The sequence below is a fragment of the Micromesistius poutassou genome, assembly GCF_964030765.1.
Source record: "Micromesistius poutassou genome assembly, chromosome: 16".
Classification (NCBI taxonomy): domain Eukaryota; kingdom Metazoa; phylum Chordata; class Actinopteri; order Gadiformes; family Gadidae; genus Micromesistius; species Micromesistius poutassou.
In genome coordinates this window covers 3,610,881-3,632,952 of record NC_140286.1, presented here as the reverse complement: position 1 = coordinate 3,632,952, position 22,072 = coordinate 3,610,881, and the positions used below count along the sequence as shown (strand labels likewise).

Here is a 22,072-nt window from a genome sequence, read left to right as displayed (position 1 = left end):
ATTCAATTTCAGGTAAACCAGAAGAGCTGGAGGGAGCAGAGATAATAAAAATGAAGGATAAATCTGAGGACAACAGACACCAATAGATGAAACACAACAACAGAGAGAGCAAATGTGATTGGATGGAATAAAGTGAGCGAGTGAGAATGCAGGTGTAATTGTATAATTTCTATGGCTGTAAAGCCTTTCGAATTGACTTGGGAGTGAGTAACAGATTGAGAGCCATATTTCCTTTCTTGTGAAGAACACACACAAATTTTCTTCACCAGAATAAAAAATCTCTATGTGTATATAGTGTATATATATGATTATAGACAAATGAAAGAAAGAAATAATCAAGACAACTTTTACCAAAAAAGAGCGAGAAATAACAATACATGAAATAATAAAGTCAGGCCTGAGAGATCCAGAGAGAGAGAATTACAATATGAGGGAAAGGTTAAGAGACAAACTAAAAGACAGGAGGTGGTAATGACGGATTAATGAAACGAAAGGACAGAGACCGAGAGACCGAGAGACAGAGAGACAGAGAGACCGAGAGACTGAGAGACAGAGAGAGAGACAGCTGTTCAAGGTGTGGGCAGACGGCTGCAGAGCATGTCATTCAGCTGGGATCAAATCAGGCCGGCGGTGAGAAGGCATGAGGACCGTCCAGGGGCAAGGGAGAAGCACACACTCAGCAGTTATCCTGGCCAGCCGCCACTGCGGTCCTCCCTGCCCAGGGAAATAAGGACATGGAGCGGTGTGTGTGTGTGTGTGTGTGTGTTTGGGGGTGAGAGTATGCAAGCATTCGTGCGTATTTAAGTTTGTGTGCAATTGTGTGTCCCGGTCTAAGTGTGCAACTATGACAGGCGGCATTTGTAATGTTTTGTCTGGGTGTGCGTGTGAGTCTGTAAATGTGTATGCGTACGTGCGTGCGTCGAAGCCTGCAGTGTCACAGCAGAGGAGAAACTTGTTGTGGTTGTGTAGGACAGCAGTAATCCAGTTCAGGGGTTCTGAACTGTGTTTAACACTCCTTAGCATCCAGAACCACAACTCTGCACACACCCCTCCCTCTCTCCCTCCCTCTCCGTCTCCACCTATCCAGGACTAAAGCACAAATAATTCATCAAAGCAAAGAGTGGTGTTTAGAGGGCTGGAGGAGAGGAGAACCAGGAGCAGGGGAGAAGATGAGAGAGAGAGGGGAGCAAGGGAGGGAGGAGAGGAAAAGAGAGGAGATTAGATGAAAAAGACGGAGCACAGAAATCCGAAGAAAGGAGAGAGGAGAGAGAGAGAGGGGAGAGAGACGCCAGAAACTATTCAGCATAAACCCTGGTAATTTTCTACGAGCAGGACACTCTTGCCGTCCCATGGGGAAAAACACTGTTGACCAACAGCTGAACCACTTCTGTCTAATCCTGTGTTTCCCCCTGCTGTCAGATTACGTCTGACGAGTTCATCCTGCATCTCCGTCTCCCTCGCTCGCTCTGTGATTGCGTCCTCATTTACACGGCCCCCAGGGGCCCATTCCCCCCCTGCATTACATTACATTATATTACTCTGTGATCATCATCCAAACACCACTTTGATGGGCAACGCAGAGAGAAAGCGGGGGCCACGGGCCGAATAGCAATAAGGCTCCTCCTGAAAACAGAGTCAACTACAAAGGCAGGACACCTTTTATTGGTGTCAGGTTGTTCTGTAGGTCGGCCAGGGTCGTTTTATGTTCCCACTGCAACAAACGAATGAACAAATGATATCCGTGTTAACAGCATTAAGTCACCGATTGTTCTTAATCGACTAAAGCAATTTACGTTACTTATCCTCTCTCTGTGTATTTCTATTCAGATCTCTCATCTACACTGATCATATTTCTTTTCTGTGAATGGGCGCAGGTTTGATTATTATACGTTTGGTGAATGGAGTAAATGGCTGCAGTAGAAGTGCCACAGAGCAGTCGTTATTTATAATATAAATAAGGCACAGACCTTGTCCAGGTCCAGCTCAGAGACCGTCCGTTCTCCTCTCCAATTAACCCTCCGTCTGGGGGAGTCCTTCCCTGCCCTTTAGGGTGCGGCGGGTTAGGGGGATGTCATAAAGGTTTCAGGAGGTAAATGTCCATTAGCGCCAAAACAATAAAATGGACTTGACCTTTAAAACTGTGGGCTCACTGCTAGCCTGTTGATGTGAAAAGATGCTGCTAAAGAGGAGCGGTTTGTTAGTATTTGGTGGTTACTTCTTCTTCACACACTCCCCTAGAACACTGTCCCTCGTCTACCTGCTCCCAGATACAGCACAGAGATCTGCAGCCACTGCGAGCCTCAGTGGATGGAAGTGTTTGTTAACCGACATGCTATTAACTCTTTAGTTTGTTAGCAGCCAAACCTGACTGAAGAGTTAATTGCGTGTCGGTCGATGACGCATCGTGCCAGGTCTCGCTGGCGTCGATGAAAGAGGGCAATTCCTCGTCCCGCGAACCAGTCAGATAAGGTGTGACATCGAACCTGAGATTCATTGTGTGGACAACCACGTCACAGACACACACAACGACAGACATGAAGACAGACAGGCTACAGCTGACCGGTGTATGATTTTTCCCGTCCCTAGGGAGGAGGAGAGGAAAGGAGAGCCAGAGGCGCTGAGAGTCTGACTCCCAGGCCCCCCCGATTAACCTTCTGCTCTCTAGGTCACATGTAGATATGATCCGGCTAACGTGTCTTCTGCTGTCATCCCACACAACATACCAACACACACACACACACACACAAAATGTTCTGTATAAACGTGACTGAAGAACAATGCTACACACACAGAAACACACACACACACCGATTAATGTCAACCAGCCCATGAAAATACAGACGCAGGAACAACACTTCCTGTCACGACATGGCCTCTGCCGTCACAGAAACACAGAGCTCGACTGACCACACACATGACAAAGAGCTCACTGTCATCATGTGGCTTCTCTCGGTGTCTCACACACACGCACACGCACACACACACACACACCGTCACTGCCGTGGGTCCATCTGGTCATCCATACGCTTTGATGAACCTGCACTGGTGTCTGTTGACACCTCCATGTGACAGAGTGTGTGTGCGTGTGCACGTGTGTGCGTGCGCTTGTCGGTCCAGCAGCACAGAGAGAGAGAAAGAGAGAGAGAGAGAGAGAGAGAGAGAGAGAGAGAGAGAGAGAGAGAGAGAGAGAGAGAGAGAGAGAGAGAGAGAGAGAGAGGCGTTTGCTACTTGAAGATAAAAATACGGCGGGAGAGAGAGCGAATGACGATGGGAGAGAGAGAATGACAATGGGAGGGAGGGAGGGGGGGGGGGCATTTCACTACTCAAATTAATGAGGAGAGGGGAGAGAGAGGCGAAGGTGAGAGGGAAAGAGAGAGGTGGGGACGGAAGGAAGAAAAGGAGGGGGGGAGGGGGGGGGGAGTTAATAAGAAGGAGAGATAGGAGGAATGGAATGTAGACGGACAGGTGGAGAAGGAGAGAGAGTAGAGGGTACGGAGAGCGTTGGCGATAGAGGGACGGAGGTGAGAGGAACCGACGGAGACGTGTGAAGGATAAAAAGGCAGACAGACGGAGGAGGAGCGGGGGTGGAGGGTGGCGGCGGGGCATAGGAGGAGGTGGAGGAGGAGAGGAGGGTGAAGGAAGAGAGATAGAGAACAATCAATGGAATAGAAGGGTGAAAGCGAAGAGAAGGAAAACGATAAGAAAGGGAGTCACAAAAAAGGATACAAAAGGGTGGAGAGAGAAGGGGAGAGAGAGAGAGAGAGAGAGAGAGAGAGAGAGAGAGAGAGAGAGAGAGAGAGAGAGAGAGAGATGAAGAGGAAGAGAGCAATGAGGAAGAAAGGTGAAGAACTAGGTGAAGGTCTCTCTGAAAGTAGCAGAATAATTGGGAAAGACGAAAAAGGGAATTGGGGGGGAAAAGGATGTGTATAACACACACACACACACACACACACAGACACTAACGTTGAATCTCACCTGGGGGAGGACATAATGTAGGGGGGAGGATATTGGTAAGAAAGAGAGAGAAAGGGGGCTCCAGAAATTGCGGGAAGGAGAGAGAGAGAGAGAAATAACAAAGGGAGAGAGATTATAAATTGGGCGAACGAACGAGAGGGGGGAGCGAGAAAGAGAATATCAGAGCAGAGAGAGAGAAAAAAACGTAAGAGAAATATGGATGAAGAATGAGGTGGCGAGAGAGAGATGGAGAAGATGAGACAGGAGGTAGAGATAGAGGGCAAGCAAGAGAGAGCGCAAGAGAGAGAGAGAGAGAAAGGGAGAGTGAGACGGAGGGAGGGAGATCAGGCGGAGACAGAGGATGAGCAAGGAGAGAGAGATAGAGATCAAGTGAGAGAGTGAGACAAAGGGAGGGAGGGGAGGGAGGAGACGGAGGGCGAGCGAGGAGGGAGGCTGGGTTCTGATGCCTGGGGATTGGAACCATAATTTGCCAGTGAAATTAGTCTCATTTTTCACCAACCTTCCCTGTGTAATGTAAGTAATGTCCTGGTGTAACCCTGCTGGGGGGGTGCTGGGGTACAGAGAGACCCCCCAACACCAGCACTCCCACTACCCCGGCCTGGTGAACACACACACACATAGATGGTTCCACACAGTGTTTTTTTCCCCACACACAAGCATGCCTAAGCTCTCTCACACACACACACACACACACACACCTGAGACAATCCCCCCCCCCCCACACACACACACACACACACACACACACACACACACACACACACACACACACACACACACACACACACACACACACACACACACACACACACACACACAGCTAGACCGATAATCGCATGCACAACACACACACACACAGCTAGACCGATAATCGCATGCACAACACACACAGCTAAACAGATCATCACCAACACAAATTGCCTAGACCATCAAATATACACACATTACACACACCTTGATCATTACAAACTCGCCACGCTAAATGAGTGTGTACACATAGTTGCACACACATAATCAAAGTAAACGCACACACACAGGCGGACGAATGCACAGACACCCGCCCACACAATAGTGCACAGAGAGCGCTTGGGGTCTTCAGATTCCACTAATGTGTCAAACAGATGTGAACACACGCACACATACACACACACACCAGAACAGATGAAGACAGGTGTAATAATAGCGTTAGCGAGGACCGGGGCTAAGCGCTAGTCTGGGAGGGGAAATAAATGAGGAAAATAGCAGCAGCATCTCCAGAGAGAGCTCCTCTCCCTCTCCTCCACTGATGGGAAAGCGAAAGAGACTCCAAAGGGGACGGAGCCCCAGAGAGGATATTCTATTGTTTTATGGTCCATCTGCGACCCCTCTGATACATGGGGATTCATATGTGAGGTCGGGGAGGAGATGGTGGAGGTGGGAGAGGATGGTGGAGGGGGACGTGGAGGTGGGGGAGGAATGTTGGAGCTGGAGGAGTAGATGTTGGTGGGGCAGGAATGGTGGAGATGGAGGAGTAGATAGTGGAGGTGGTGGAGGGGGAGGAGATGGTGGGGGAGGAATGGTGGAGGTGGTGGAGGAGATGGAGGAGGCGGAGGAGGTGGAGGGGATGTGGTGGAGGATAAAGAAGATGGAGGGAGGTGGAGGCGTGGTGGAGAAGGTAGTGGAGTTGAAGTGGGTAGGCGTTGAGGTAGGGAGTCAGAGGCCCGAGAGGAGGGGAGGTGAGGAGGGTAGTGGGGGAAGTTAGAGGAGGTAGTGGTGGTGGAGGTGGTGGAGGTAGGGGGATAGGAGGCGACGGTCGTCGATGGAGGAGGTGAACACCCACCTGTGGGAGAAGGTGTTTTTGGACAGGTTCAGGTAGGAGAGGTCCGCACAGCAGCCCCGCAGGAGAGCCCCGAACAACTGGTAGAGAGAGGAAGAGAGGGAGAGGTGGAGAGAGAGAGGGGAAGAGAGAGGTAGAGAGGGTGTGTGAGAGAGATAGAGAGAGAGGGGGTGAGAAAGAGGTGGAGAAAGAGAGGTGATGGAGAGAGAGGAGACAGATGGGTAGAGAAAGGGGGTGTGAGAGAGGTAGAGAGAGGAGATATTATTTTTCATACTTTAGAGACATATTTAATTACATATACATCTTTTATGTTGCGTTTTCATTTCTACATGCTCCGGCAATGTAGGTTCCCATGCCAACACAGGCCTTTGAACTAGAGAGGGAGGGAGAGAGAAAGCAAGCGAGCGAGCGAGCGAGCGAACGAGCGAGCGAGCGAACGAGCGAGAGAGAGAGAGAGAGAGAGAGAGAGAGAGAGAGTGCGAGCGTCGGGTTTCTACAGTTTACTTTGGCTCTCATGCATTAGTGAAAAGATTACGGCATCAATTTCTTCAAACACAAATGCGATATTGAACAACCACACGAGTAATATGATGGATTAGCTTCTTACTTGGCAATGCTGCTCATATTACATGAATAAGTCGTAATACATCATTCTCAAAATAGCCTTATCAAATAGACACCAACCCCGCCCTCCTCTGCATCCAACAGGACCAGGCAGAAAAAAGGAGCAGCGAGGACTTGAAAAGGATTTGCGCTCAAGGCATATTGAACCAAGTCTTCTTCAGCCTAGAGGTGGTGGTGGGCGCCATAAGGCAATCCATGCCCCCCGGCCGGGGCCTCGAGCTCCAGTCAGCAGGAACCGCTTTAAAACCAATTGATAGTACCATGTGCCCTTGAGCTAGGCACCAGGCGCCACACACAGAGGCGCCCTCCCCTCCCCTCTTCTCTCTTTGTGGCGGCCATCAAGCCGCTCGGAGGTAAAACCAAAGAGCCCGTGTGAGCAGGTCTCTGCCCGCTACGAAGGCTAAAAAAATGTGCCTTCCGGCCAACCTTCTGGCAAAGGCCATCGCTGCTCGCTTCAATGAGATTCAGGGGAAGGAGGGGGAAGTAGTTTACCTTGTGAGGCATCTGGACTCTCAGCACAAACACACAACACAAACACACAACAGTCATTCTTGCCAGGTTCAGATTAATGCGATGCAGACCAAACGTCGTCCTACGAGGAGCGACGTGATCTATGTGATGCGTGATGGACGCTGATAGACAGATGGTTCAGCCAATCAAGTGCCAAGAATTTTAAGGAAAGTGCCCACCCCCTATCCAAACCGTTTCCAAAGACGACTTCCCAGGTGGTTCTGCGTTTCCAAAGCATCTGGCGCGCCGGGTTAAGGGGAGCGGCCGGGACGCTTCATTCATTACATATGAGATGGCTTATTGAGGTGCACTGGGTCAACGTTGACGCTTTAACAATTCAGAGGAGTCCTTTATTGCGTCTGCTTAATCTTTTGGCCGCTCGCGACCCGTCGGCAAATGTCACACTTTAACACACTGACCTCTCTTTATAAATGTCACGGCCGAGACACTAAAATCGAGGGGGGGGTTGAAAGACTTTCAACTAACCTTTAAACTTCTAAATCAAACATCTTGCAGGATCGGCCGTGGACCAAAAAAGAGCCAGAAACTAAGTTGTAGACGGTTTAAACGAAAACGAGCCGGTTCACACAGAGAATTGGACGCATTGATTTTCTTCTGGGCTGGGAGTTGGCTCCCAAAGCCGTGGTGTTGGTGCACCTTTATTTAAAACAGCGATTCATTCAAAGAACACTTTAATGTGCCACGTACCTTCTGAAGTGCCATTTCTCTACCGCAGGGTTGTGGCTTTAGCAGCAACAACACCCAGAGCACATCGCGATACCTCCCGAGTACTTCTGGTGTCCCAACGGAGGCCGTGAAATGGTGGCAAAGCGTTGCGATTTGACACGAGGAGTGCTGACACCAGGTATGCTACCTCCATGCTACCTCCCAAGAATCGGGAGGACAAACAAACTGAAAGATATTTCAATGTTTTAGGGCAAATAAGTCATTTGAGCCCTTTTATCGTGTGCTTCTGTCGGGGGAGAGAGGGAATTCCAATCAACTTGTAGAAATGGCATTAAAGTTTCGGATCTTGAATCAATGACAAAGCTCTACCGTCTTATGACAACGAAGACAGGAAGGGAACCCGATGAAAACCATGACCGTGCAGTTGTTGCACCCTATTGGTCTACTTAAAAGCAGGATGGATGTGTCAGATCTTAACATTGGCAGGAACACTAATAGCTGGGGGGGAAATAAGCAGGTTTCAGTTTTCACGTTCCTTTTAATATAAAAGGTTAAACGGGTAACCTGGTACGACATTAATGGATTCCGGTCAAATATTACAAAACGCAACGGATAGCCCCACTTTATCTCCTGCCATCCAAAACCATCCTCCCATCTCTCACGCCAGGATAACCTAGCAGACAAATCGTTTTTCCCCGGCGGTGGAATCCATCATGGCCAAGTCCGCTAATCCATATTCGGCAACGTTTAGCATGTCATGTCATGGCAGTTGAAAACACAGCCTGATTAATAATTCAACCCACCGGGCCTCTCCGCTGGGGAGAAAAACAAAAGGACTGACTCGCTGGCACGGCGGGCTCACCCGAGCAGAGCGGGCGGGGCCGAGCGACAGAGGACGTTCTGACTATCAACGCTGCTCCTTTTAACAATTCATGGGTTTTCCTCTGAGCCTCCCGGTGGTCTGACCCGCCAGCGCCCGGACCGCTGAGCAATACACCTCGTAGCAACCCGGGTTCAACTCCTGACCTGCCACTAGTTCAAAATGACACCCCCCGCTCTCTGTTTTCGACTACCGGTCCTGTCTGTAAACCAAAAAAACAAGTGCTGTCGACGCGGGGGGAGATACCGAAAGGTTAAACATGCAGATGAAAGATGTTAAGGGCTGTGTACACTCATCGAATATCCCATACAATATTCATAGCCGCCATTAGCTGCAGGGAGAGTTGTTCCCTAGCATTCTTATTTATAGCGCCTGATATTCCCTACCCTGCAGCACATTAAGAGCAGTGGGGACTGTGGTAAGGAACACACCACTTTACAAGCCGTCTAACGGGCACCTCTTACGACCGCACAACCTGCGATGGGAGGTGGACGTGCCAGAGAGCGGGGAGGCCCTGGAGTCGGTGTGAGGAACCGTCTACCGTCTCGCGTACTAAAGCGTGGTTACAATAGACGCCAGCGGTAATCCCCGATCAGACGCGCGCGGGGATCAAGCCCGTTAGCTCAGGGGCTCCGCAAAGTGGCTAATGTTTCATGCTAGTTATTCGTCTTTGTGTGTTTTCTCTTCTCTCCTTTATTCTGTAAATGATTAGAAGTATCAGGGGCGGATGCCAATTACACCACCAGGTTTAATTGATTCCCAGAGAAGGACACTTTAAATAGCGGAGACAATAAATACAATGTGCCGTAATAGTCAGTGTTACCGTGTTGCTGCGCCGATTGCCATGGAAACTATGAGCTTATTTTTAGCCTTTGAGGCTGAACTTTTATCTAGAACATTTGAACTCCACATTGAAGTCTTTTCACTGATATTTTCAACAGCACAAGCAAAGTTTTTGTATTCAGCCAAGTCCGCCATTCATCCAAAATTACCACCTGAGGAATTCACTAAATTAGAGGATCAATAAAAGTTGCAGGTGAACTTCGTGTGCAGCCGTGAGTCATTGTCTACTAGCCTGAGGTGGTTTATAGTCCAATTTAAACGGAGCGTACCAACTCCCTGTGATTCAATTGCGAGAATGTCTCCTGAAGTTCCCCCTCACAGTGGTACTAACAAGCCACTGGTTTGATAGCGGTCAAGATAACAAATCCATTGACATCTCATTGATGTTTTTCTACAACCTCAAGGAGGCTTACAGTTCAGCTGGGGACGCTGGGGATCGAAACCAGTACCACAAGCATTTCCTGCCCTATTTACCATCACCGCTCTCCCTCTCCCCAGGAGACCTCCAGCATGCTTCCTTCATACATCAAAGCTACTAATAACCAAGTCAGGATTTCCACCGACACCCTGCGTGTTTGAAGCAGCCCCCCGATAACAGTATCCATGGTGAATGCTGCTGTGTTGCTGCCCAGCAACGTGATGTAGTGACATAACGGTGCAGCAGGCAGCTTTCAGATGCAGCATTCATCAGCACAAAAGTGGTCTAACGTGCCATTACTGGTGTGGATTCATGTGTGTGCAGAACCACAACAAAGAGATCAATAGAATTACCATTAATGGGAGGATTTTATTCCCCTTTCACAATTAAATGGGATTGTAGTCAAGCTAACGGCCACCCTGTCAGTGTGTATCTATTCATACGCCTGACGTTAATACCTCATAAACAACCCTGCAGGCTTCGTTAGACACATTAACAGTGTGACAATTGATTGGTTTCTTTATATTGTTGCCCTGTTGAAAGAGACAGAGACATTGCATCGTGGTTTTGACTGCTTCAGAAAACAAACCAATATTCTGGGTAAATATGAACATTTGAAATGTGGGGGACTCAACCTATTATCCAAAAGGGATAGTGCTTCGATCCATTATCGAACCACTGACGACGTCGTGCTCAACCAGTTGCGCCACACAGGACAGCGGGTGACACCAATATGTCACTTGAAGTCAATTTAAGGGAGAAGCCATTAACACTGCCAGCCACATAGTGACCAGCGGGGACCAGTGTTCTTCAGACGTCATCTGCTTGCACCGTCGGAGGAGGAGGAGGAGAACAAGCCTAGTGTGACATTGGGTAAACCAAAACGTTTTGTCAAAGAGTAGCTGTTGGTGGTCAAGCAGGACGAGAAGAGGAAAATGAATCAAGAAATGAATCAAGCATTCTTGTTCTTTGGATTATGCTGTATGGCTGCGAAACTCTGAAGCCCTTTCTGTGTCGGATACAGCGATGTATGCTCTGTACGAAGCCGCTTCGCCGGGGAGCATTAGGCCGCGTCTCTTGCTCACGACAGACCAGTTGGTAAGATGGTGATCGAGGACAACAGCTGGAGATTAAGGAAGCGAGGGGATTCGCTACATGGTGACAGTTGGAACGCCGCCCCTGCTGTGTGAACGCCCACTGATGAGGGTTTGCACCCTCACACAGTCACAGTGCCAAACTGTCAACGAACGCAACACCGCACTAAAAATATTCACCAGTAAACCGGAGGTCTGTGCCGCAGTTGGGGGGAAATGGGTTCCGTCTGTTCGGAATATTAAACAGTCTCCCAAAAGTGTACGACATGATCCCAAACAGGACACTTGTTTGTGTACAACAGTAAAAAAGAGTTTCAATAATGTAGCATATGCTTTCACTAACGTCCATCTGAAACAGCTATAAGGTTAACTATTAAGCTAGTTAACTTTTAGCACTTTCTGCAGTAAAACGTTGTTTAATTGTCTTGTATTTTTGGCTATGACCATCGGAGATTATTAAAGAATATCTTATCGTTGGTCACAGTGTCTTCATGGTCTGGAATGGTGTTTCCTAGACTATAGCAGGCCCTCACCAGAAGCAGTCACACCTGGACATAGGGAAGAACGTGAACAATTGGCACTCACCAAGTCAACAGTGCAGTCGGTTCCAGAGAGGTCCAGGTGGACCAGGCAGTTGGGCTGGGCCAGGAACAGGTACAGGTTCTGCATCCAGGAGAAGAGAAGGAGAGAAACAGAGTCAGATTATAATGGGAAATACAATGAGGGAGTGTGTGAGCAAGGAGGGACGCGGGCTGCGTGTCTAAACTGCGTCACACACACACCGTTTGAAGTCTGAATTGAATGTTCCAGTTTTAGAAAGGGGTTTGTGAACATGACAGAGCACGTGTGTGTGTCTTTGTGTGAGGGAGAGTGCATGCATGCCTGCCTGCGACAGTGTGAGTGAGTGTGTGTTACCCTGCATGCATGAGTAAGTGTGTGTAGGAGAGTGAGACTGTGCGTACAGTGAGTGAATCAGAGAGTGAGTGGTTGCATGTGTGTGTGTGTTTGTGGCTGGCGAGTGTGTGCAAACTACGTCAGTAAGTGGGTGAGTCAATTTCTGTCCGACTACGTGTGAGCGCGTGCGTGCGTGACTGCGGGTGTCTCACAGTGGCGTCGTCTCCAGACAGCACCCCGGGGTTCCTGCTGAGGTCCAGGTGGATCAGGGAGTTGGAGTAGTCATCACTGGAGCACAGCGCCTGGGACAGAGACACCACACCTGGGGGAGGGAGGGAGGGAGGGAGGGGGAGAGAGGGAGAGAGGCAGAGAGTTCCTTCACTGTATTTTTCTTGTTTACTACTTATTTATTCACTAGTGTACGTGAGTAAAATAAAGTCTGGTGGACCAGCATGACATCATTGATACATTTGTAGCATTAACAGAATATCATTATTATAAGTATTGCAGTCGACGAGGAACAGGCTGCATGGAAAAGTTTCGGAAGAGTACGAGTTAGTAGGCCACATCTATTTGTGTCTGTCCCGCTTTTGGTTGCAAAACGAGTTGTAAACAGCGCTTGTGGAAAAGAGTCAAAAGACAACGGCTTCTGAACCACACGAGAGGAGACAGAGCCTCCGTTTCCCGGAGAAGTCCCTGCAACCCAACACAAAGTCCTGGCTCCGGAGCGGCCCCCGACAGATCCCCCACAGGGAGGCCTGGACTGCTCATTAAAGCCCTCCGCGGGCATCGCCTGCTGAGGAGCAAATATGGGGCAAACTAAAAATAAGAATAAACACACACAGTCACCAACACACACAAGTGGCGGGGGGAAAGGACTGTGTACCCAATCGTTTCTGCTCCAAACGCCTGGGGGGGGGGTGTGTTTTGACGTAACGATAGCCGTGTCACGCCACGCCCACAAACCAACATTCCCTTCTCCCCTCACGCTTGTAGTTCCCCTTTCCTTCCCCTCCACGCAGATCTCCCCTCTCCCGTCACACTCTTCCCTCCCTCCCTCCACGCCCACTCTCCCCTCCCCTCCCCTCCGTACTGTGCCGTCATCAGCTCCCCTCACTCTCTTTCTCCCCTCCCTTCTTCTCGTCACGCCCACACTCCCATCCCTACACTCTCGTGTCCTCACCTCCCCTCATCCTCTGCACCCCCTCACATCCGCCGCCCCCCTCCCCACTCTCATCCCCGCCCTCCTCCCCCCCCCTCCCCCCCCCGGGGGGCTGGCCGGCGAGGTTCTAAACCCATCATCCGCAATTTGGAGCGATTAGCAGGAAGAGGAGCCAGCGAGCGGGATGAGTGATGGGGTGGTCGGCCCATTCTAATCCGTATCCATCCACTAGCGGGGCTGCAGGTACTGACTCCACCGTCACTCTGTAATGACAGACGACGCCACCGGGACGAAGCTACACTCTGTGTGTGTGTGTGTGTGCGTGTGCGTGTGCGTGTGTGTGAGCCTGTGTGTCTATCTGCTTGTCTACCTGACTGTCTGTGTGTCTGTCTGTGTCCGTCAAGTGAGACACACACAAACGCAGAGACAGAGACGGGGGGGGGGGAGAGGGAGAGAAAGGGAGAGAGAGAGAGAGAGAGAGAGAGAGAGAGAGAGAGAGAGAGAGAGAGAGAGAAGATAGCCTCCCTTAGGTCATTGGGTGCATACGTTTGTAGATCTAGATGGGCGGGGTGGGAGGGGTTGGGGGGGGGAGTCGTCTATAAATATTCAACATATTAAAAAAAGGAAAAAAAGCTAGCCTAGCTACTGCAAAGTCATCACTGTCCTTTCAGCACCCAAGGTCACCGACCACAGCTTCACACAGCACCCTTAACACACTCCAGCCACCGTGTCAGGCAAGCGCCTTTCATGGAGAGAGACACGGAGAGAGAGACAGAGAGAGAGCAGAGAGCGAGAGAGAGAGAGAGAGAGAGAGAGAAAGAGCGTGGGCAAGCAAGGGAGAGAGACAGCGAGGGAGGGAGGGAGCAATAGAGAAAGAGTGTGAGAGCCAGTGCAAAAGAGAGGGAGACAGAAGGAAAGAGAGAGCTATAAAGAGAGGAAACTAGGAAGAGAGAGAGATGGAGCGACCGTGAGTGAGAGAGTGACAGAGAGACAGCGGTATCACTAGGGTCCACCAGAGTGTGCAGTAATGTCCAGCTGCAGGCTGATCGGGCCCCGGGGTGAGGCAAGGAGCAGAAGTAGGACAGTAAACCCGGGGCCCCTGATAGGCTCTCGGTATAGCAGGCGGATAAACAAGCCCAGAGCTCTGGCTGACCATACAGAGCTCAGAGCATACATAAATAATAACCTGCTTAGCTGATCTAGAGTAGAGAAGGCCTGGGCGAGGGGAGGGGAGGGAGAGGGAGATTGAGGGGTGGGGAGGAAGAGGGAGAGAGAGAGAGAGAGAGAGAGAGAGAGAGATTGTGAGATGAAAAGAGGGATGGCGAGAGATGGATGAAGAAACAAAGAGATTGAGAGAGACAGTTTGAAAGGGATGGACAACAAATAGAAAGAGAGGTATGAGCGAGGGATGGAGAGATTGAAAGGGATGGAGAGGAGATGAAACAGATGAATGGAGGGAGATGGAACGAGGATGAGCGAGGGACGGCGAGCGCCTGAGAGAAATCGAAAGGGATGGAGAGCGATAAGACTAAGATAGCGGACGGTCAAATGAAGAGAGAGATGCAAAGTAATGTGGAGAGACTGATAAGAGCGTACGCGCTGGGGAAGAGAGGGGAGAGGGCGAGTCTCTATCCATGTCCATGAGTCCTGTTTCTCCACTGATTGTGTTTCACCTTGCAGCTCCACCGGCTTCCAGCAAGAAGGTAAACACACCGCTCATATGAACATGATTAATACATCGTGACTACGAAAGCGCCAATCGGCCCACTCTTTTTATATCTGCACACTCCCCCGAATTACTGTTACCGTATGTGGGCCATCGCGCTTCACAATAATTCAATCAAGCTGCCATGATCGCCGTGTAAGCGTGTGCTTGTTGGCATGTGTGTGTGTGCGTGTGTATGAGTCCCCACACACACGCCTACCCTTGGAGGAGAGCGAGGTCTTGGAGAGATTGAGCAGGCGCAGACCCTTGTTGAGACGACACACCTGCAGGATTAGGTTGGACACACCTGGAGAGAGAGAGAGAGCGAGACAATGAGATGGAGAGAGAGAGAGAGAGAGAGAGAGAGAGAGAGAGAGAGAGAGAGAGAGAGAGAGAGAGAGAGAGAGAGAGAGAGAGAGAGAGAGAGAGAGAGAGAGAGATGGAGGATTGCCAGAGTCCTCAAAGGAGCCGTATGATGCACAAGGTCACCCCCCGGCCAATATTTAGTGAGGGAGCAGACTACTATCCATAGCTTACAAAGTATGAGAAAAAAAGTGTGCACATTGGTACAGACATACATTAGCACATTTTGTGTGGTTGTGTCTCAATTTTAAATTAGTGGCAAGGCTCGCGGCTGGTCAAATCATCTGCATAAGAGGACACTTCGCCAAAGCAACTAAAAGCAACATTTCTCTGAGATGGTCATTAAGGAGCAGGCAGGGCTTTGGGTCACTTGCTCAAGGAGGCTTTAGGGTAGACTGTGGATATTAAGGGATTTAACCCAGAACCTTTCAGCTGTCACTAAAGCCATCACCATGAGCAATAGACTGTCCCTATTCAGACAGAGCTCTCAAGGACAAACGCCGCGATGATAAAACCGAAGAAATAAAAGTATTAAAAACCAACAGAAGCAATCTTGGCTCGAACGACAGTGTGTGAAAGAGCAAATAGAAAATGAAGTATAAAAATACAAACGCAAAAAATTGAATGATGGGGAGGAGGGAGGGAAGGCGCTGCCGTCAATCTAAAAGTGTAGCAGCAGTGAGGACAGACTGAGAGCAGACGGAGACGGACGGGCTACGACGGTGTTTCTGCAGAAACACAGGGTTGAGTAGGATTATATAGTAAACGAATAAACCTGCCGCAGGCACAGAGAGTGTCTCTCTCTCCCACTCTCTCGCTCCCTCTCTGCCTCTCTCCCTCACAGGGACGGCCGAGTTCAGATGTAAAAACAGAGAGGGATTGGGAGATTGACTGTGTAGAGAGCAAGAGACAGAGACGGAGACAGACAGCAAAAAAACAGGAGAGTGTACTAAAGAGAGAGACAGAGAGAGAAAGTGAGCGCATGCCAGAGAGTGTGAGAGAGCCAGAGAGAGGGCGAGAGTGCTGTCAGAGTCAAGTGTGTGTGCGTGTGCGTGTGCGTGCGTGTGCGTGTGCGTGCGTGTGCGTGCGCGTGTGTGTGTGTGTGTGTACCTTGGTTGTCCAGTGTGTTATGTGACAGGTTGAGGGAGTGGATCACGGACGACGGGTTTTCCGACAGTGCGGAGGCCATCTTCTGGGGGAAGTCCCTGCGGAGACACCCCAGCCCTCAGAATAAATCACCCGGCCTCCGGAAGACATGCCGCCAGCCATCAAACCCTTCTCAATGCAGCCAGGGCTCTGCCGCACTGCAACCCACCCCTTACTGGAGCGCCTGACGATCCGGCGCGTCCCGAAAGCAGCTTAATCTTTATGCTAATTCGCTATGCCCCCGGAGGTGGGCTGATTCATTTATAGAGCCTTATTGAATTGGGACTCTGGTTCTGCACGTTTGGTTCTAGGAGCGATAGTGTGGTCCCCCCTCAGGAACGCGCTGTTGAGCGGCTTCCATCGATGTCACCGAGGGTCGATGCGGAGATGTTTCCAGAAGCAAACAGGGGTGCAGGAGGGGATACAAGCACCAACAGGCAGAAGCAGAGGGGACAAAAGAGAGCAAACGAGAGCAAAGGAGGCGTGGGCCGTGTGCGTGCTTGTTAAATATGATAAGACACGTGGGTGTAAAGTGAAGGGAGGAGCAAGGAAGGAAGACGGGAGAGAGTGTGAGTGTGTGTGTGTGTGTGTGTGTGTGTGTGTGTGTGTGTGTGTGTGTGTCCCTAAGGAAAGGAAGGAGGAGGAGAAGGAAAGGAGGAGGGAAAAAAGAGGAGGAGGACAGCAGACTTTGGGCACAGGGGAGCATGCAAAGAACGAGGAGAGAGAGAGGGATGAAGAGGAGGAAGATCCACATTTTGGGTGGGATGGAAGAGAGTGCCAGAGGGAGACAGACAGAGAGACAGACAGAGAGAGAGAGAGAGAGAGAGAGAGAGAGAGAGAGAGAGAGAGAGAGAGAGAGAGACAGACAGACAGACAGACAGACAGACAGACAGACAGACAGACAGACAGACAGACAGACAGACAGACAGACAGACAGACACAGAGAGAGAGAGGTGAGGAGGAGGATGATGATGACGAGCATAGGAAGACGAGCCAGACTCACGACTTGAGGCCAGCGTTCTCCAGCGTCAGCTCCTCCAGGCTGTTGGACTTGCTGACGGTGTGAAGCACCTGGTCCACCACCTCCGAGCCCTGATGAACACACCCAGGAAGAGAGGCCGATTCAGGGGCCAGGGGTCAGCCGTCCCCCCCTTCCCCGCCGGGCCCCGGACCCTGACCGACTGCATCTCTCCAGGTGAGTATAGCAGCGTGTCACAGGGACGGAAAATTACCTTGTCACGGTAATTTTCCTCAAGAATCGATTCTTGAAAAATTTCTGAATTGGAATGGACTCCTTGCCGTCCAGCAACCGTTAATGTGAGAAATGTGACACGAGGATAGTTGTTTCATGTTGACTGTGTCCATCTCTGGATCAGCCATTTTAGATTTTAGGGTTAGTCAAGTTATTTCTGTCCAATCAGGGCATCTCTTCCCTGATTGGTTCAGAGAATTCATCTTGCTTATCAATCAAAGCTGCGTGAAATGAAACACTTGTAAGTAGCGGAGAAAACTAGGGCGGGAGGGAGAGTTTAGAAAATCTCTTCTTCTCTTCCCCTCTTCTCTGCTCTCTCTCGTTACAACTCTCAAATAATAACTACAGAACCTTTTACTGGATTTTTTATGTAATTAAATTTGAAATCTGGGTAAATTAAGAATTGATTTGAACAAAATTGAGGATCGCTGATCTCTAGTGTATTATCTGTCAAGTTAGGAGGAGTAAGCAGTGAATGTATTTCAGATTTCTATGCTGCTCAACACACGCTCCAGTCGTCATTAAAGCTGGATAATGCAGCACTATAACCTATTTTTTTCGGTCGCTCCTCCAAATTTGATTGCTTCCTTTTGATTGCTCTCCGCCTCACTTGTAAGAAAGTCACTTTGGATAAAAGTGTCTGCTCAAGGGAACACTATGAATGTAAATGTGGTCACTATTACCGTTTGGTTATATTTTACCCAAAGCACTTTACGGCTGGCACCCTGAGTGACAGAACAGCAACAGTAGCGAGTCATTAGTCAACAGTGGGGAAGCTAGGGCGACTAGCTGGCCAATGCTTTTACCATCGTCATCGTCAGTCAGTAGTTATGTAGTGACTCCGCTTTTATCTGCAGGATAAAATCGAAACTCATAATGTCTTTTTAAGGTTTTGTTTTTCCTGAAAACACAACCCTGGTCTCTTGATAACGTCTCATTATAACGTAATGTAATAATACTCAAAGCCTTTTACAAAGTTTCGCATTTTTGAGTTTTCCGCAGCAACACAAGCCGCTCTCTGACGCTGAAGCGAGAGCTCTGGGCACCTCTGGTACGTAGATAAGCGCGTGGTTTCAGACAGGTTTTAATAATGCCGGTAGACAGACAACAGCCTGACGGCCAACAGGCCGGCAAGTCCGGATTTATTCTGTTTGATTCATGGAGACTCTCAAAGCATTCATATGGTGGCTGTTGTTTCTCGTATGAATATTTCATGAAATCAGCCAAATCACGGCCACGGCTACAGCCAAAGAACAAGACTTCAATCTGGGCGACACGCTGACAGAGCGAGGAGAATATAAAGAATAACAAATCTGGGTTATCAGCGGAAAACTCGGGTACGGCTGAGGTACAGCACATGTAGATGCAAGAGTGCGGCTTTTCTTGTGTGGTTCCTGCCTTGTGATAAAATAATAATAATAATAATAATAATAATAATAATAATAATACAGCCTCTACAGTTACAGGACACTTTTTCGGTTTCTCCTCCTTTGCATCTATTATGCATGCGCTGTATGATTATGATGAAGCTATGTCCGCCCACTGCCACCGCTGTCGTTCCCCAAACGCAATACAGCACGCCAGAGAGCTTCTCCTAGGCACTCTAGTGTTACCAGGAACTAGATATAGCAGATTAAAGAAGGTTACATTTGTAACCTTCTATAGAAGGTTAGATAGTAACTGGGGGATGGAGATAGGGGTAGTTATGGTTACTACAAAGATGGGTACTATAGATATAGTTACTATGGGATGGGTTTGGTTTGTATAGAGATGATTACTAGGAGCTAGATACAATATAGATGGTCACTGGTACTATAGATATGGTTACTCTGGGATGGGTTTGATTTCTATAGAGATGGTTACTAGGGGCAAGTAACAATATAGATGGTTTCTAGAGGATGGGTATGGTTTGTGTAGAGATGGTTACTAGGGGCTAGCTACCATATAGATGGTTAATATAGAGATGGTTACCAGGGGATGGATACGGTTACTATAGAGATGGTTACCAGGCGCATGTCCTTGCAGTGGAGCTTAGTGAACCACGTGTTGTACGCCATGGACGCCACAATCACCGCCAAGTCCCTGGAACACACACACACACACACACACACACACACACACACACACACACACACACACACACACACACACACACACACACACACACACACACACACACAGGCTGTTAGATAGAGGAAAACCCTTGAATTAGCAAAGCTCATCTGCTGCAGGCCATTCGATGTCATTGATCCATAAATTTACATTACGGCGAAACTTCTTTCTTCCCGGCCCCTCCCCCGGCCAACGGCAGTTCATCATCCTGACAGAGGGGGGGGGGGGGTGGGAACACAACGCACCGGGACTCCCTTCTAACCATGTGACTGATGTGGCACCCTGCTGGGGGCTGGGCAGAGGGCGGAGAGAGTGGGGGGCGGAGGGAGAGGGGGGAGGAGGTTGAGGGATTGTGCCGCAGGGGGGAAGATGGTGGTGGAGAAAGAGCGGGGAGAACGTGGCGGTGGAGGAAGTAGATAGCGGAGAGCGTGGGAGGGAGGATAGCGAGAGGGGGCGGAGATGGGGAGGGAGGAGAAGGTGGAGGGACCAGAGGTCGGGAAGGAGGGATGGAGGGGTGTGATGGAATATGGAGGGGTGTTGGGGTAAGGGGTGGGAGGCAGAGTAGGGGCGTGGAGGGGAGAGAGGGTTGGGGGCAGGGGGCAGGGATGCAGGGGCGGGTGCAGGAAGAAAATGGGGAAGGGAGGCGGGACAGAGATGGAGAGGAGGGTCGATGGATGGGGTCGTTGTTTACTCAATACGAACACGTTGAGATTCTGAGTACGGACCCCTGGTGTAAACACACACACACACACACACACACACCAATTGGCCTGCTGCCTGTGCATAATTGTTTGTGTGTGTGCTGTTGTCTGTGAGGGAGAGAGACAAATGAAAATGGAGTGGAAAGTTGTGGGGGAGGAACCAGAGACTGGAAAGCGAGGAGAAGAAGAGAGAGAATATTGAGAGAGAGAGAGAGAGAGAGAGAGAGAGAGAGAGAGAGAGAGAGAGAGAGAGAGAGAGAGAGAGAGAGAGAGAGAGAGAGAGAGAGAGAGAGAGAGAAAACAGAGGAAGAGCTTAGGGATAGGAAGAGCGAAATAAAACATTGAACGAGATGGAATGGAAATGAGGGATAGGAGAGAGGGAGGAGATGGAAGGATCCATAACACATTGTGTGTGTGTGTGTGTGTGTGTGTGTGTGTGTGTGTGTGTGTGTGTGTGTGTGTGTGTGTGTGTGTGTGTGTGTGTGTGTGTGTGTGCTACGAGTCGCCATTGTCCACCTGAAACACTTCCATACACCACCTGACAAGCTGTAGAGGAACAGGAAGAGGAGGAGGAAGAGGATGAGGAAGAGGGGAGTGGAGAGCAAGTCAGGGGGACAGACGAACGGGAGGTTCACAAGAGTACAGAGAGATTCAGGCGAGGAACGGAATGAGGAGAAAGAAGGGTTGACAGGGTGTGTGTGTGTGTGTGTGTGTGTGTGTGTGTGTGTGTGTGTGTGTGTGTGTGTGTGTGTGTGTGTGTGTGTGTGTGTGTGTGTGTGTTTTACACCAAGAGGGCAGGACTTTAGATCTCAGAGTAAGATGGCTGCAGGCCCCGTTCCTATAAGCCAACACAACCATGGCACTCCCTCCCAGACGCATGGTGTGCGTGTGTGTGTGTGTGTGTGTCTGCGTGTGCGCTAGAGTGGGTCTTTGCACTTGTCATGATTCATTCATCATCAACAAGGTTTGGGTTTTGACAGCAGTTCATGCAATTGACCCCTGGCAATGGGGCATGCGTGTGTGAGAGAGAGAAAGAGAGAGAGTGAGAGAGTGAGAGAGTGAGCATGTGAGAGGGAGACGGAACACGACGCACACTCCTTCCATTGGCATACCAGAGCATCTGGTCACAGTGAAAACACACCAACCCTTTTCCAGCAGCCCCCCTAAGGAGTCGACCCAATGACAGGTCCTTTAAATATCAGGAGACCACCTGACGTCTGGAGCGTGACTCAGGTGGAGGGGGCCGAGGGGGGAGGAGGTAATGGAGGATGTGGCGCCAATACCAAAGGAGGAAGGGCAGACAGCCACACAGGAGATGTTGAAAGAAGAGGCAGGCGGTGTGTGTGTGTGTGTGTGTGTGTGTGTGTGTGTGTGTGTGTGTGTGTGTGTGTGTGTGTGTGTGTGTGTGTGAGAACCAGCTGTCTGCAAGAGTTCTTAAAGCTAAAAAACACTCAAGCATAACGCTACTTCTCCCAAACCTACTCTTCTCCCCACACACCGGAAACAACAAGTAAACACACACACAGGCTTACACACTCTGCTGCTAGGGACACACACACACACACACACAAAAACACAGGCTTAGTCACTCTGCTGGTCGACGCACACGCACGCACGCACGCACACACACACACACACACACACACACACACACACACACACACACACACACACACACACACACACACACACACACACACACACACACACACACACACACACACACACACACACACACACAGCGGGGGCTATTTGGGCACATCAGAGACGGAAGAGGAAAGTGGGTCGTCAGGGTAAGGGACCGGGTTGGTAAGGGACCGGTTTGGGGGGAGGGTTGATCACACAGGAGGGATCAACTGCCAGCAGTCAGAGTCAAGAATAAATAAAGCC

At 49.8% G+C, this 22,072-nt stretch overlaps 1 protein-coding gene across 1 annotated transcript in view; it reads right to left on the bottom strand.

The window, feature by feature from the left end:
- carmil3 (capping protein regulator and myosin 1 linker 3) overlaps positions 1-22,072 on the bottom strand; it is a gene marked incomplete at both ends in the record, with an annotated part of 80,504 nt that overhangs the window by 32,993 nt on the left and 25,439 nt on the right. Inside the window, 7 exons of the mRNA XM_084481436.1 lie at positions 5,795-5,871; positions 11,433-11,510; positions 11,954-12,063; positions 14,829-14,915; positions 16,082-16,176; positions 17,121-17,209; positions 19,376-19,451. Of these exons, the coding sequence (XP_084337562.1) occupies positions 5,795-5,871; positions 11,433-11,510; positions 11,954-12,063; positions 14,829-14,915; positions 16,082-16,176; positions 17,121-17,209; positions 19,376-19,451 (612 nt within the window). The remainder of the gene's footprint in view (positions 1-5,794; positions 5,872-11,432; positions 11,511-11,953; positions 12,064-14,828; positions 14,916-16,081; positions 16,177-17,120; positions 17,210-19,375; positions 19,452-22,072) is intronic.